The following is a 16,740-nucleotide window of genomic DNA, read 5'->3' as shown; positions in this document are numbered from 1 at the left end:
GGACCACCTTTATCTCCATCTCCAAGTGGGTGTACCTCCCTTGTAAGATTTTTTTGCCAATGCCCTTTTCTGCCCCTTATCATCCTCTCCTCGTGGGATCTGTAGTGAATCATGTACAAAAATAGGGCTAATTCCCTTGCAAATTCTATAGATAACATTAAAGGGGGTCCTTTACCCCAGGGGTTTATTCAGATTTAGCAATTTAAGATACTATTCACCACTGTTGGTACACACTACTATGTCACTCAGCTCCAGAATGGCTACTGAATGATTTCAAGGTTTCTCAACTTCCCTTTATGAAGAAATGTTTCGAGACATACCTAAAATTTGATTTTGAATTTTTTTTTATCCAGGTTTCTGTCTAGTTTACAAAGGTCTGGATGCTGATTTTTGTGCAACAGATAGCCTGAACATTTCATGGGGTTTTAAAACAAGTTCTGTGATTACTTAATGTTTCACACATTCCTTTCCAAACATGTTTTTATCTGCCAGTGTATGCTTCATTCCATTTGTATTGTGCTGCAGATGTTGTTTCTTAAAAAAACTGCCTAATATTACATGTATGCCAATCTCTAATTATTCTGCTCGGTGCTCCTAGAGATTGGTTGATCACTCATTTGAGCTTGAACCATTTTCTCTGTGTGCTTACTACCTGAATCAAGTGATCATTAACTCCTGTATGAGAACATGTAAAATTTCCATTTTACTTTTACAGCCCTTTGGAAGTTTTTGCTCATTGTTGCTATGTCATGGTCTCTGTTCCTAATGTCCTTGTTGATGTTGCACCCATTTGTTGCTCAGATTTAATACAGTTCCATCATTCATAACTTGTGCAGGAGTGATTAAAATCATTTCAAGTTATTACAGGATTACTGGGATACATATGCATCAGGGGATGGAGGTTTCCTCTGCAGTTATCTTTTACTACTGCAGCAAAGTCATTAAACAGAGAGAAGTTTCCAACTAGGATTCATCCCACTTATGAACCATAAGCATGCAGCCTCAATTTGTACCGCAGTCGATTAAGATTTTTGTCTACGTATACAAATACACCATTGCCATCCCATGGAACCTGCATTTTTGTTAAATTTAGATTTGTTCCAAAAACCTCACTATTACCAATTTCTGGCTTTAACTAACTCTCGAGGCCATCCTGAAAAGTTCATTTATAGGACCTATATTTGGAGTTACAAATCACGGTGGTACAGTTTAGGCTTGTCCTGAGCACCTACACCACGCATTCTCTAATGGCCAATGAGTGTTCAGTAGTGTTCTGTGCACCACTCTGCTGTGAATTTCATGCTCAATGCAACCATTAAATGTAACCTTAGCAAGTTGTTTAATGAATTTTTATTCAATTTGTTAAGAGAATCATTGCTGATGGTGGTGGTAAGTGACAAATTCTGAATAAGCAAGCAAGTCATAATTTGTAGGGCACATACTTTCTTCAAGTGCAAAGCACGTATATGCGTCTACGGTAACTGTCGGTTGGAACTGGCAACAATGTGTACCCTTTACAAACCGCCACCATTCATGAATCTGACTATAGAATACAATTTAGTCATGCTTACTGCATTTTTGTGAAGCTGCTTTTTTTTTTTCTCCCCCAGCTAGACTATTGCTGTTAGGTTTCTGGACACTGTGCAAATGAAAAGATGCCTGTTTTCATTAGAAGGCAGCTAGCTATTCACAATACAACACTTGTATAGTATGCTGTCAACACCATTGTACTGTATATTTGACTGCCTTGTGAGATGATGTTCATGGATCAAAAATTGTAAGCAAAGAAGTAACTTTGGCAGTTTTGAATACTTTATCATGTGATTAGGATAAGTTAAGTTCGAACAGGATTATACATTCAGTAATTGTGTTTCTGGTGCTGTCTACATTTCTCTTAAGGGAACTGTAGGAATCAAGGTGCATTTGTGAATGTTTTACAGTTATTGTGCAAATGTATGCGGCACAGAAAATTATCTAAGATTCACAGCTTCTAGGAAAGTTGGGTACCAGGGCAGGTGGCACTACAGGAGAACAATGATACAGGCATATGAGTCAGTCATTGTAGCTAAATATTTCGTAATCCCCGCATGTGCAATAACCTTAGTTTTCTGAATGAATGTTGTGTGGCAATGAGAAACAGCAGCTTGGGATACAAAACAAGTAATGGGTCATAAGTATTACTGTTCAGCAATGAAGAACATTGTCAACCATTCATCTAATGTTCTACTTTTTGTAATTAGAGCAATCAGTTCTATGCTGTAAAAGGGTCAGTACAAAAAATTTGAAGGAAACATTCCAGCAGTATCAGATGAGGGTGAGGCAAATGTGGATCATATTTCAAAGTTCTGTATGGTGTCTTTAATTTGATAGGGAAAATATTTGTGTGCACTGCAATGAGACCATATCTTGTCATTTCTAATCAGTCTGTTGCAAGAGACTTTAAGAACTGCTGAGTGCCCAAAAGCAGTAGCCCAACTAATGGGGATAAAGGTAGCCCTGTACTTTGGTCACAAAATACTTTCTTACAACCTTTGTTTTGTCCAATGATTTATAGATGCATTTCTACTTAATATGGTACGATGGTTCTAATTGTGTGAAACACTTGTCGCTTCTCCTGATAATTATGTGAGCAAGTCCTATTTAACACACATACAACAGCCATGGTTGCAAAAAAAAAAAAAAAAAAGTTGTAACCTGAAAGGTTCTGTAGTCTGCTAAGATGTCTTATGGTCCACTATCTTTGTTAGCTTAACAAAGAGGGTTATCTGATGGCCCTTCAAAAATTTTATTCCTATATAATCAGCAGAGCAGGATCTGTTTAGCCTGTACTTCTATGCTACAATACTTGTACTGGAGTCTGAAGTACAAGATTCTTTTATTTTTTTTTTTTTTTTTTATATGTGAAAGTAGTGTGCAGTTATTTTAAAATCACACTGATATTTTTCATTCCCAGTTTCATCATTTTCCACTATGCAAGGGATGAGCACTGTGACTAATAAAACAGCAAAGTAAGATTTTATTATGTGTGTGTGACTATTTTAAGTAGGCTATAAAGTTGGTTTGGAAATAAGAATGCATCATACTATCTTATATTTTTTTTAAAAAAAAGGTTTAATAAGTAGAACGTTGTACAGACATAAAAATGTTTTAAAAATATATACATAACATATCAAAATTGTAATAAATAATTTCCATGTATAATACACAAGTTGTAAAAAAAAAAAAGAAAAGAAAAAAATATATACACACATATTAAATAATTTTGTGCAGTGATGTTGATAAATACCACACCAGGAACACAGTTTCACACAGAAGAAAATTATGCAACAGAAAAATTACAACACAGCCATATGTTAAAATTAAGTACACGTTTACTAAAGCCAGTCTCGAGGACTGCTTTACTTTAAACCAACCAGTTGTGAATTTATAAACAGTACCCATAGGTTTGGTAGTATGCATTTAAATCGGATTTCATTGAAGCATTTCTCTATGTTTACACAAATCTTGTTTTTATAAGATCGTCAACCATAAATTCCCTCCTTCCCTTTTCCCTCTCACCACATACTCATACTCAGTAGAAACATGAAAACCTGAGCACTTTAAGCAAATAGTAAAAACTCTACTACGAAATATTTAAAGAACAAACAGTGTGCCACTAAAAAGCACACTACTATATGCTAAGATGCAATCACAAGGGAAAGGAAGTTTTGTCACACTATTTATCCGTTAAGAAAGTGAGACAATTAAAGGAAACTGTTTATAAATGGCATAACACAGCATGTTAAGAGAGCACAAGCCTATTTAGATAATTTCCCTGCTTTGCATTCACTGTATTGAAAGTTGAATGTTAATCACCTCACTCTTTGCTTGTGTTCAGACTGAAAGACAACTGTAAGAATCATTACTATAAATGGCAAATAAATAAAAACAGTTTACTGTCACATCACGTAATAGCCCCCCATATTTCTTATTTTGACTTTATTACATATTTCATTCTGAAGTATTGTAAAATGTATATCATAAATACCCATGACAGCACATAAAATGCTGTGCAATATACTTTACTTTCGAAATCTGGCTGTGGATGTGAGACAACAGCAAAGAAGAGATAACTTCCAAGAATTATTCTCATAGCAAAAAACGTCAGCATGAAGGTAATTTCTGTTAAGTAAAACACAACAGTACCTTTGTAACCAGAAGAACGAAGAAACCATCTTGCCTGAAGCAAAGGATTAGTAATTTCCAATCCACCAACCCCCGCCACAGCTTCAGTGCCAGACACACCTTTCATTAGTACTCGGCTAATTGCAATGATGCTTACTGCATGATGAATAAGCATGGTAGCACCTTCTGTCTGATGATAAAGGCACCATATGAAGTCAAATATAAAATAGCCAAGACTTGTAACAAGCACAACGCATTGTAAAGTTGTGTTGGGACCACCTGAAAATAAAGATGCCTGCGTATCATGACGTTCTTCATATTTAAATGCCTAACGAATCTACAACATCAGTCCTCACCAGGGTCCGTGAAAGGCCACGGTCCAAGGAAGCATGCCAGAACGGCAAGCACTGTCACAAGCGTAGCATGGAACGCTGTTAGTAACCTACATGACCATTCAGGGTCCAATTTAAACTGATATCTTATTCCGTGATATAGAGCTGTCCACACTGTTGCCGTAGCTAAGACTGTCCAGGAAGACAACATGTTTATTTACTCCAAAATGTAACTGGAAGAAAGACAACACTCGTAAATATTACGCGCTTGTGCAATTTCAAAACAAACTTGGAACTGCACTTACTTGCTAAGCTTTGTCAGATTACTGGTATAAAATTCATTGGTACTTGCCTTATTCTTAAGAATTATTTCAGTAAATACATTGATTTTTTCACGACTGATACGGTTTTGCTGAACAATTTGTAATTCTAGTAATTCCATTTCTCGTTTTGGCGACAACCATTTTTCGCGATAACCAAAGATTTCTACTGCAACATCGAGTCGCAACAAATCTTAAATGCCGTGTCTTGGTGCACGTGATATCAGAGATGTCAGTGATCAATAGTATGCAGTAATAAATAGAAATAGATTGGTCTGCGTTATTTCATATGCGTGTGGTAAGAGATACATTCGAATTATGGTAGAGAAAAAAATGGGGATTAAATTTAAAATTGCATCTTTCTTCTGCTTGTCTTTGACTCTAATATCATAAAAATCGCCATTTTACTGTCCTCGGCGCGAAAACGGTGAACTCCATGTAGCGGCCATGAGAGGTGGAGAAGCTATGCGGTTTGAAAGTGGAGTTACCGCTGTAATAGCTTCCAGACGTCGAAGTTTGCTTTAGAGGAGAAGTCGCTGTTGTGTACAATGTCCTTCGGTAAGACCTATAACACTAGTATTGGTAGTGAAACTGAAAATGAATAATGCCCGTAGGTATTTGCTAGATCTACTGCAATGTCCTAGAAATCGCGGCAGTCATTGTCTTGACAACCACGTGTTGGATTTGACAGTTGTACGTAGTTTAACTTGGTTTGACCGTAATGTTGTCACGATAGCCAAATTGATTTCTTTGTTATTATTCAGGGAAGTCCTGCAATTTCCGAAATTAACGAATTTTGTCTCTGTCGAAGAATACCTTTACAAGCTATCTTATTAGCTGCGTTGCTTAATATTTAATGTGAATTGGAAAATAATTGCCTATTTTACATGCATTTTAATAGTTACTGAAAATACACGATTATTGTAGTGGTTTATAGTAATCTTCTGACTGCAGGTATTCGTCCTTAGCGGTCAGTATAAATAATGGTAACTGTTGTACCTGCCATAATTTTGCACGATGGTATCAGAATTTGTGGATGGATGGAGTATCGCCCAAACATTAGGAGAAGGTGCCTATGGCGAGTAAGTAATGGAAATATTAGTATCTTAATGCTTGAAGTTATGACACCCTTCTGAAAACCCTTGCAATTAGTGGGCTAAGAAGTTTTAGTGAACTAATATTTGTAAATCAGTGTTGTAAATTAGTTCGAAATGTTTATATATTACTTCACTAATTAGTTTTTTTATTCCATGCTCCACATACTACAGAATTATGATGTAGTTATGTATTGTCAATCGAAAGCTTTTAATGTTCGATTGATGGAAATTAAGGAAACGAAAATTTAAATTAACCTTGCTAAATAAGATTTTCTTAGTATTAAGCTCTTCACCAGATATTGAACTTCTATGAAAACCATAATTAAGAGAAGAGGTCAGATTTAAAACAGTGTAGTTCAATGTGAAACAAAAGTTTCATATGTATGTTCCGTATTTTAACCTTAGGTCTTTGTGTAAATCACGCCAAACTCCAGAAAACATTTTAATAAACAAAGAGTTCTTGTTGTAGAAGGCTACCTAATGGTATTGTAAACGTTTGGATTATTTTGATAACACAGTACTGCTTTACCAAGTGCCATCATTTCTGTGCATCTCAATTCATGTGACAGAAACCACATCAGTAATTAGTTTTCATCCATTATTCAGTAAATGTTAATGTAATTTGCTTTCACAGTTAGTAAAATATTCTGGGCTATTATGCCATGGTCTAAGGGATTTCACTTCAAAACCCGACATCTCCCTTATACCGTGGCATAATAGCCCAAGATATTGTATTAATTGTGACAATTCCTGCTGTGAAAGTTTACATTTTACAAGTAATTTGCTTTGTAAATTGTTATTGTTGATGGAAACATTGTCGCTGTTTTCTGATAACTGGCCATAAAGTAGAGCACAGATTTAATACAAATTGTGATTATTTTATTATTATTATTATTATTATTATTTCCCCCCCCCCCCCCCCCCCCTCAGCTTTGTGTCAGCAGGCAGTGTACTGTCTTACAAGTTAAATAATTGATCATGGTGATATTTCATTGAAATAGCCCTTAATTTCCCAATCCATTTATCCTTGCAAAGGGTGAAGCTTCTGGTGAACCAAAGCACAGGCGAGGCAGTTGCTATGAAAGTAGTGGATGTTGATAAGCACCCAGATGCAAGATCAAACATCAAAAAAGAAATTTGCATACATCGAATGATGTCTGATCCACACATCATTAGATTTTTTGGACAGCGTCGAGAGGGAAATCTGGAATACCTGTTCCTTGAGTATGCTGCTGGAGGGGAGCTCTTTGACAGGATTGGTAAGTAAGAACATCTTAAACTGTATTCATTTGCTTTGCATATTTTTTTGTTTGGGGGATTAGAAATTGTGCAATTAAGTGTGTACTGTGAAATCTGTAATTATGCCTCTGCCTATACGTATGTCAGAGTAACAAAGTGAGTGGCACTTGTACACAGTATAAAATGATGGGAATGTTAATTGATACAGCTATGTGTTCGTTCTGAACATGTTGAACGGAAATCAGATTGCTGGACCATAATAGTGTTATCACTTCTCTGAACACTGTGGCTGCTGATTTCCAACACTGTTTCATAAAATATATGTCATAGAGAAATATAACAGACCACCTTGAATGTTGACCATTACATTATGGCCTAAATGTTTAATTAGCAATTTATTCTGATAACTGTGACATCAAGTAGTATATCGGTGAGACAGTTGTTAAGAGAATAGGTGCTAGTGAGTGTTGTTGGGGTTGTTAAGTTAGGTGTCCTGTAAATAGGTACCTTGAGTTATTTTGATCAGGGTATAATGCTCTGCCCAAGTTTTACATGCCATATGGAATACGGTTTAATTTTTTTGCTCTGTTGGATTATTAATTTTATTGAGGGCTTTATAAAACTCTTTATTTAAAGACATGCCTTACGAAAGGTATAAAATATGCATCAATTGTTGAAGGCATTTTAGGTAGTCACAATAATGAATGTATATCAGTGGAAGCAAGTATGTCCAGTGGTTGTGATAGTGCTTGCAAGTGACTGCAGCTCTGCAATCCTAAAATGTTTGCCATTAATCTACATTCCACTCGTGATCGACATTTTGCTCTCTTTGTATTACATAACGTCTTTTACTTGATGTCATATATGCAACACCACATATTAAAAGTGCTGCTACAAGACATAAATAGTAGAGACTAGCTCTGTGTCACTCCAGACTGCCAGAGAGGAGTAGAGCAACTGTGCTGCGCCATGAGGAGAACCACGCAGTTTTTCCGGAGACTTTGTCATAGCTTCGAAAGTCCAGGGCTTAACAGTGAATGTATAGCACATGCAGTGTGTTAATTCGAACAAGGACTTTTACTACCGCCTTACCATATTATGATAAGAAAATGAAATACCTATAGTTACCCTTAAGATGCGATTTATTGTGTAGCTACCAGTTTCGGCTTTTCATGCACCATCTTCAGGCGTTAGTTGATGCTGAAGGGGTTATCACAATCCATATATACAATGTACCAGTGACCAATGTAACCGGTTTATGCAGACTACCTGTAACTGATGTAAACTCTCCAACAGTCAACTGTCAGCTGACTGGAGAAACACCTGTTACATTTGCCACTGATTCTGGAGAGCAAAAACAGATACCTCCCACCACCATCTTTCAGCTGAGATGTTCCTGTCTGATATCAGACGTGAGAAACTCATCATTTTTCTGTTAAAATGATAGTGCCCAAGTGTTTCATTGGTGTAATTTTCTTAATGTTAGTGTACTGACTGTTCATATATTCTTCATACAGATTTTTAAAGTATTTGATTCATGCATCAGTTATCTTTATTTTGGGGAAACTGTATTTGACAGCATGTGAATGTACCCCAAAGCATTTATTATATTGCATAATCTGCTAAACTCTGTGGGAGTTTTCAAACTTCATATAATATTGTTGGATGCAACTGTCATTGTTGAACAAAGTAAAACTTTCTTAGTGGACTGCCTTGCATTTTTTGGAGTTTATGTAAGGTATTTTTACACACTGTGCAGAAAAATACTTGTCGGAGGCTTGTCCATTATACAGTTTCTGAATTTAGCGTGCTGTTTTAGTTTTTATGGTGAAAAGTGTGTTGAACGTGGTAAACTAGATTTAAATATGACGCAAATGTAAACAAGCATTAGACTACGCTAACGATCACACTATTTCACTGCACTGAATTAGAGTAATTGAAATTAAAGTAGGTTAGCAATATGATTGAATAGGCTTCTGTGGCAAATATCACTAGACACAATTGTCCTGCAACATTAACTACTGTATAATAGACTGGTACTTAAGCTGGGGTGATAAGGTATACTGTTAATAGATAATGTACCAGATAATGGCTTCCTGTTAGTTAAAGATACAAAACATATACGTTAAGAAGTAACTTAAGGCTTAGAGGAGCAGAAAAATAACTGTTGAAATATGTCTAGTGAAAGAAAAAATACCTTTCTAGGAACAGATAAAAAAATAAATTTATTTATTTATTTGTATATTTTTTTTTTTGTGGTGTCGGTTTAGTTCCAACAGTTATTAAAACAGTGTTATTGGCCAATTTTGAGTGAGAGGTTACATTGTAAGGTGCACATGTATATCTGCTTTTACATATAAAATCATCCATAATGCCTTACTAAACAGCCAGTCGGATAATACTCGAATATAAACATCCCGTGTGCTAAATTGCCATTTGTCTTTCTCAAATATCTTGACTCATTCAGTTTCCAACTTCAGTGACTGCTTTGTGGTTTTGCATGAAGAGGCTTTAGTTAGTCCCAAGTAATTAGGATTGGTGCCTGAATACTGCGTTCACTTTGAACTCACATGTCTCGTGTGCCTTTGTCATTGGTGCCCATGTCTTAAAATAGCGGCTTCCTGCCCACTGCTCAATGTTTGCAGCCGAGCTCTTCATCCTGTATTAGGCCATGGAGTGCATCTGGTGACATAGACTTTTAAATTGTGTCCTCTGCCCCAGACACTCAGTGCCCTTCATAGTTAGTGCGCTATACCCACACTGCCCATCCCTTAGTGCAACAGGTCCATGAAAACTGTCACTTGTGTACTCTTGCTGGAGCCTCTGTATTGTTTATTGTGGGTTCCTGGTCGTGTAAGTCTGCCAGGAAATGAGGCTGCTGCCAAGGTTGCAGTCCTTGTACCTCGGCTCACTAGTTCCTATATTCCCTCCAGTGACTTCTGTGTTGCCATCTGTCAGGTGGTGCTGACCCTTTGACATCGCCACTGATCCTCCCTTCATGGGAATAAGCTCCAGATTATTAAGCTTCTCCCAGCGGTTTGGATGACCTCTTGCCCCTCCTGCTGGGAGGAAGTAATTTAAACTAGGTTGCGTATTGGGCACTGCCTTCTTGGGCACAGTGGCGCTCCCCCACCACTTTCTACACATTGCACCCAAGTTTTAACTGTCCGCCACTTCTGACGGAATGCCATTTTTTAACCTTTTACATTCCTGCTAGGGTTTGCCATCTGAGTTGTCAGCCGTTTTAGCAAATGACATGTGAGCTGCCGACCGCATTTTACTTTTTATTCGTCACAGCAATATGGCAAAGGCCTTTTAATTTTGGACCTCCATTTCTGTATGGCGTCTTTGTCGCCCTTTCTGCATGTCTCTGTTTTTAGCTGTCTTCTCTTACTTCAATTGGGATTGATGTATAGTCATTTTTTTAATTCCTCTCTGTCTTCGTGATCTGTAGTTTTGACTTGGGGCCCGTGTGACCTGTTTTTGCACCACAAAACATAAAACAAAAAACTTTACACTCATCAGCTGGAAAATAGCGCTCCAACAAAGCAGTTTCAATACATAAAGGTACGTTCTGAACAGGCCTTCTACTTCCTTGTAGAAGGTCTGCTCCAAAAATATTTAAGAACGTAGCTGTAGTGGAGCCTGAAACGTCAACAGTACAGCCAGGAAGTCTAGTTATGTTCATAAGTGTAAATAGGAAAACAGTTGAGCAGCTGTGTGATTTGCCTGACATTATAGTGGATTGAGACCTGATCAAAAGTCAGTCTCATAATTCCATTTGTGATTGCTAACTGACAAGATAGAAAGAAAAGGTTTGTTAGAGTAACAATCGCAGCCATTCATGACATGTGGATATGTTCTGTCACCACATTCTCCCAATTTAAAGCTATTAGTGCAGGCCAGTGGATGGTCATGACTAGCCTGGACTGATCATTGGAAATTCTTCTGACAATTTCAGAGAGTTTAATAACCTTGCTCCTAAGAGCCTAAGAGATAAGCGTGCACATGCCCATAGCTTGTGGCTTATATTTTTCCAGCCCCCCCCCCCCCCATTTCAAAGCTACAGTTCAGAGCCATTTTGAAATGTGGATCACGTTCATGAACTTGGTTGGTAGGAAATGTACTTCAAAAGTTTGTAGCCACTATAACTCCATTTATGAATCAGTTTTTCATTTTGGTGTTAATGGAAAGATAAAAGTATTAACTGTGATAGAATTTTATTGTTGTTAGATCTGAAACTTTGCTTCTGTCATTTTGCAATAAATGGTAGTAGCAGCAGCAGCAAGTGATGGTGCAGGTGGTAGGTAAGTTAGTACAGTAAACTCAGGAATTTGTAAACTTAACCCCATGAAAATATTAGTAAATTTGTGATTACATCATAATGTTCTTCCTGATTAAACATGTCAACTTAAGAGCCTAATTCTCGTCATTTGTGGGAAGTTTTAATTTTCTGATTTAACATGAAGAAATTGGTGGCTGAGGTTCATAAAATACTAAGAAAGATATACATTGAGGCAGCTGTTAGTGGAAGAACTTTCAAAGAATGGTTTCAACAATTGAAGAACAAATTTTGACGTCGAAGGCCAGCATGGTGGTGGAAGGGAGAAGGTTTTTGAAGCTACTGAAACATTCATACGATATTTTTATCGAAAGCAAATGATGCATTTGAGTCAAGCACTTGAAAGACAAATGAGCACAGTACAGTGACAGACTGTGATTTTCGTAGGATAACACTACTTGATCGCATGTTGCAAAACACACCAAAATGTATTTGGAAACATTGAAATGGGAAATCCTACCTCACCTGCCATATTGTCCATACGTTCATTTGACTAAAACCTTTTTCAATTAGTGGCATAGGGTGTGGCTGAATAGAACTTTGCCATAAAAAAAAATGGCAAAATTTGGTAACTTGTCGGTCTCCCCAAAGGTGCCCATTTCTTCTGCTATGAGATTCATATGCTGTCTGAAAGATGGGAGGATGTAGTGGCCAGAGAGGTACAACGCTTTGTTGTAAAGTTTATATACGTTTTTCACAATAAAGCCTAAAATATCAAGAGAAAACAGCTGAAGGAAAGTTTTAGACCTAATCATATGCTGAAATTATGCATACAAATATTCACAAATCTGTAATTAGTTGGTTTCTGATCCCTCCCTCTGAACTGCAGTGAACAACCTCCCTCCCCACCATTGTAGCATTTGTTTCACATAATGCCTGTTCCCATATTTTTTCATATAAAAAAATCCTAAGAGTAGTGCTCTGTTTAGTGATTCAAAACTGCAAAAATAATGTAATAGCTAGTATATTTCTTTTATTTTGCGAGTCTTAGCTTCTGTAAAACGAAATATCTTAGAGTGACATAAAATACATTCATGACAATCTAAAATGTTGATTCTTCCAAAAAAATAGTTATAAATGGAAAATATTGTCTGATCTGAAAATGTATGTACGGTCAGTATTTGCACTAGAAGTTAGTCATGAAAATATTTTAATAAAGGACACACTTCGGCATGAAATGGCCACAAATAGAGGAAGAACCGCTTCTCATAAATTTGACCCTTGAGCACACCTCCCACCCCCCTTCCTCTGTTCTCCAGAATTTTTCTAAGCCACCATTGTTGTAGATAGCTGTTATGAATATTGATAAGAGGCTGTGTTTTAAGCCAAAGATCAACTTTTATGTATTTAGTAAATGGTGAAAGATGATTTATCAGCAGCTTGCTTTCATTCGGCGATTTGAAAAACTTAGTCTTATCCCAAGGAATGGTAAAAACAATTTAAAGTTTTTTATATAATGTCTGTGAATTTTGTTGTTTCATCTTCCATAGTGTTAAATGTTGTATTCCTGGAACATGAGTCCTGGCAAACAAGAGCAGATGTTTTGCACTTCAAATATTTGTCATATGGATGCTAAAAAATTGGTTTTGTTGCTAAATGTTCAGTAGTGCTACCAACTACGTCAGTCATTTTTGCAGTGACTAGTGACACATGAATCCCATTCTGTAGTAACTCAATCCTGCTTGTGTTTATAAACAGTTTTCATATTGTGCAGAACTGCCATCATTGAAATATGACACATTGGATGTGTGACTTGTTTCTATCTTGCTGCAGTGAATCACTTTTACAACACAATAATAAAGCATTATCATAGGAACAAAGTTTTAAATTGTAAGACCAGGGTGTATACGATCCGGGAAAATCCCGGGAATTTTTTCATCTGGGAGAAAACCAGGAAAAACCCGGGATATTTTTAGAATTCCGGGAATTTTTCATTGTTTTAGTTTTCACTTAAATTTTTGTAATTTTGGCTGGTAAGAAAGAACCGATACCCTAACAAAGGATATTACTGTATCCCGCCACTACAGAATAATACTTCAACAATAAAACATAAACGAGAGGAAAAAAATGAAAATAACTTAAACTGCAAAGGAAATGCATCATATACGACGACACACAGTGCTCATGCAGGCGTCTGCCAATTGAAAATGTGTCAAAGGCTTTAGGAAGACTAGGGATTGCTTCATAACAACAATTTGCTTCCAATGGGCGTGAAGTCGCAACTGTTTACATTTGATTTGTTTTAGCAGTTACGTGCGGGCTCATGCACATGCTCAGTTGAGTCATGTTTGAGTAGTACATTCTCCCACTTCTGGCCACAGGAATGTGGCTGTTGGCTGTGCAAGCAATCGCAGAAAACAGCTAGATGGTACCGGGGAAAGGGGGCGCCAAATTCATGTTCTTGAGGAGAAAAGCTTGTTTCACAAAGTGCCTAGCATCCAGCGCACGTTTGTCTATTGATTATTCATATGATTTTGAAGCGCTTCCCTGTTTGTTTTTGAACTTTTTTGAACACATTTTGATTTCTGAAGGAATCATAAGTTGACTTTTGAATGATTGCTTGCATAATGTACGTGATGCCTCTGTCAGGAGAATCCTTGTCGCATTTAGAAATAAACTTTCCGCAGACTAAAGGAGACGGGACTTGAGAGAGTAAAGCCGAACGGATGAATGCCAATCGCTGTCTGATTATTTGGTTGATTGGGTTTGCGAATGTCAGCATTGTTATAATTACTAGCGAAATCCATAGATTCAGACTACCAGAATGGAAATAAACGACTGACAGGAATAACAGGTGAGAAAGATTACGTATTATCTTCTCGGTGTATCCAAGGAAATGAAATTTTGACAGAAAATTTCTGGCCAGATCGCTACACTAGTAAGGACCAGTTGTACAATCCCCGGCTAGCAGCCGCGTAAGTTCTATTCTGGAAGTAACGCGGAAAACGTGTCGTTGGAACACGTAATAACGCCTAACCGGAAAAAAAAATCCCGGGATAACTAAACCTGTGATTCTGGCAGGGTTAGTGAAGTTAATCGGCGAACAAATTTTGACAGTGGCAGCAGTAGCTACAAAATTGGTGATAAGATTGTTAGAACGGGGAAGGAGAAGAAACGGGGACATCACACAGATTATGGAAGAATAAGACTATTCCAAATTAATATAAAAATTTCGTAATACTACTTTTCGATCTCTTGCTTGAGAAGCTGGTGCGTGGATTATATTCTGTCGTGTTATAAAAATGGCCATTTGTGCCAAAACAGTCTTGTTTATTTGGTGCGTTACAAAACTGCTGCCATATTAGAAAGGCCTATTTTGTTTTATCCAGCAGACAGTGATAAAAAAGACGTTATCAGATCGAGAAATCACACCAGTCTTGGGTATTATTTGTATTAACTGCTTTTTCAGTATTAGATAGGGACATTTCAATTTTTCATGTAGCATAATGTTTGACGAGCTTTGATGAGGTAATAGATTCTTTTGCAGAAAGGAAAGCACGCCATGTAAAACTGTAGCAAGATTAGAGTGTAAAAAATGCTAAGGTTTGAAGAAATTTGTAATTTCATGCTTACCTCTTGTCAGTATTGGTTTTAAATATCCTGTATTTAATTTTATGTCATGCAAAACAGAAGTTATTAACTAATAGGCAATAAAGAGTTAAGATTTTCTGAAGAATTCTTGTTCTCTTGATTACAAATAATCGCATCCGTTATTAATTGAGAGATTTTTTTTTTAAGAGGGGCAGGCTGTCAAACTGGCCGACTGGGAGCAGGAGAAGCACCATAGGACATTTCAATTTCCACTCTCCTGAATATAGTTTGGACGTGCGGTAGAAAAATGCTTTATGAAGAGGCGTGGCACTGCACTTCGGCATACTTAAGACCAAATAATGTCTTACATTTCCTCGAATACATATGTTTTATGTTTCAGACTTTTAAGAAAGATGTGCGCTACAAGATGAACATATTTTGAAAATTCGATTTATTTTATTTTTTTTTATTTTTTATTTTTTTTTTAAGTATTGACCCGGTTCACAAATGTCGTAGATCCGAGGCTGATGCGCAGAGCAGTCTGAGTTATAGTGGGTAGTCTCCACGTGACCAGTGTTTACATTTAGTGATTTTGCTCTTTCCCCTTCGTTTACTCTCACATCAAATGAAAACAAAACAGATATCTGTGGCCAGGACGTATCAAATGAATTAAAGCACATTCACATAATTACGGAAGGCTGAAATATGTCATTAGTTTCATATTTTATTTCCACCTTTCTGACAGTCGGGCATTAATCGCCTTGCGGAACAATGAAGTGCTTTTTGTCTGTTTGCTAAAGAAATTTAACTTTTGTTAACCTTTTCCGCAGAGGCAGCCAATGTATTTGAAACGAAATGTTTAATTCCACAGTACTTGCTAGTTTCAACTGTTCGCTGCATTTCAAGTGCACGTATCCATTTTATAGCACGTATGGCATTATGCCACAATAAAGAACCAAACGTGATATAATACAGTACTGGTGCTCCGAGAAAATTTACATATCGAAAACCACATTGAAAAGCTTAATATCAGGTCGAGGTCTACTTCATTGGGAATCTGGACTTACGAATGAGCTCTTTAAAGTATGCACCTTAAATGTGCACATTTAATTATATGGTTCACGAAATTCCGATGCTCTTGCAGTATCCTCTGATGTCTTATTTCTTTTATGACATAATGTATGATCTTTCAATGTTTTCCCGTACGTACATACGGGCTTCCTACGTCATGATAGCTACCAAAGCGCGGTGTCGCCTGTTATCTGCGCTCTCTGGCAACTGCCGAAATGAACCTCTTTCTAACAGGTTGCGGGAAAATACTGCGAATAGTGGTTTGAAAAGCGTTACTTTCAAAGCAAGTATCCTTCTACGTAAGTTGAACTATGTACAAGAATGTAGCATGAATTTATTAAATCACAGAGCATTTGACTCTAGTTTAAAAATCAACTCTTTGATGATGAGCCATTTAGAATAATTTCGAACCTTGAAGATCAGACATTTATGTCATTATTAAAAATTTTACTGGCACATTAGTGTGATACATCTTAAAGTGTAACACACGCAAAAAAGACAAAGGTATATGCGAAAGCTTAGATTCTCTTGAAGCTTGAGACCAATATTTTATGTGAAAGCTTTTCTTTTCTTGTTGCAACACTATGTATATTAATTTAAACTATTAACTTTCCCTGTTCGTGTGTTCGTGCTACTTAAGTGAT

The 16,740-nt window shown here is 36.9% G+C and overlaps 2 protein-coding genes across 2 annotated transcripts in view; one reads left to right on the top strand and one right to left on the bottom strand.

Moving 5' to 3' along the window:
* Positions 1-3,856: 3,856 nt before the first annotated feature.
* Positions 3,857-4,938, bottom strand: LOC126416936 (TLC domain-containing protein 5-like). Its single transcript, XM_050084817.1, has 4 exons — positions 4,802-4,938; positions 4,521-4,606; positions 3,986-4,443; positions 3,857-3,889 (listed from the first exon to the last, which is right to left on the bottom strand). Exons 1-4 carry the CDS (start codon positions 4,936-4,938, stop codon positions 3,857-3,859), a joined length of 714 nt encoding a protein of 237 aa, XP_049940774.1.
* A 128-nt stretch (positions 4,939-5,066) lies between these two features.
* Positions 5,067-16,740, top strand: part of LOC126417183 (serine/threonine-protein kinase grp) — a 92,513-nt gene continuing 80,839 nt past the window's right edge. The window contains exons 1-4 of the mRNA XM_050085084.1: positions 5,067-5,114; positions 5,259-5,374; positions 5,771-5,898; positions 6,949-7,172. Of these exons, the coding sequence (XP_049941041.1) occupies positions 5,834-5,898; positions 6,949-7,172 (289 nt within the window). The 5' untranslated portion in view covers positions 5,067-5,114; positions 5,259-5,374; positions 5,771-5,833. The remainder of the gene's footprint in view (positions 5,115-5,258; positions 5,375-5,770; positions 5,899-6,948; positions 7,173-16,740) is intronic.

Source organism: Schistocerca serialis, chromosome 8 (assembly GCF_023864345.2).
Source record: "Schistocerca serialis cubense isolate TAMUIC-IGC-003099 chromosome 8, iqSchSeri2.2, whole genome shotgun sequence".
Taxonomy (NCBI): domain Eukaryota; kingdom Metazoa; phylum Arthropoda; class Insecta; order Orthoptera; family Acrididae; genus Schistocerca; species Schistocerca serialis.
The sequence above is the reverse complement of the archived record's forward strand: the minus strand, read 5'-3'. Positions and strand labels throughout refer to the sequence as shown.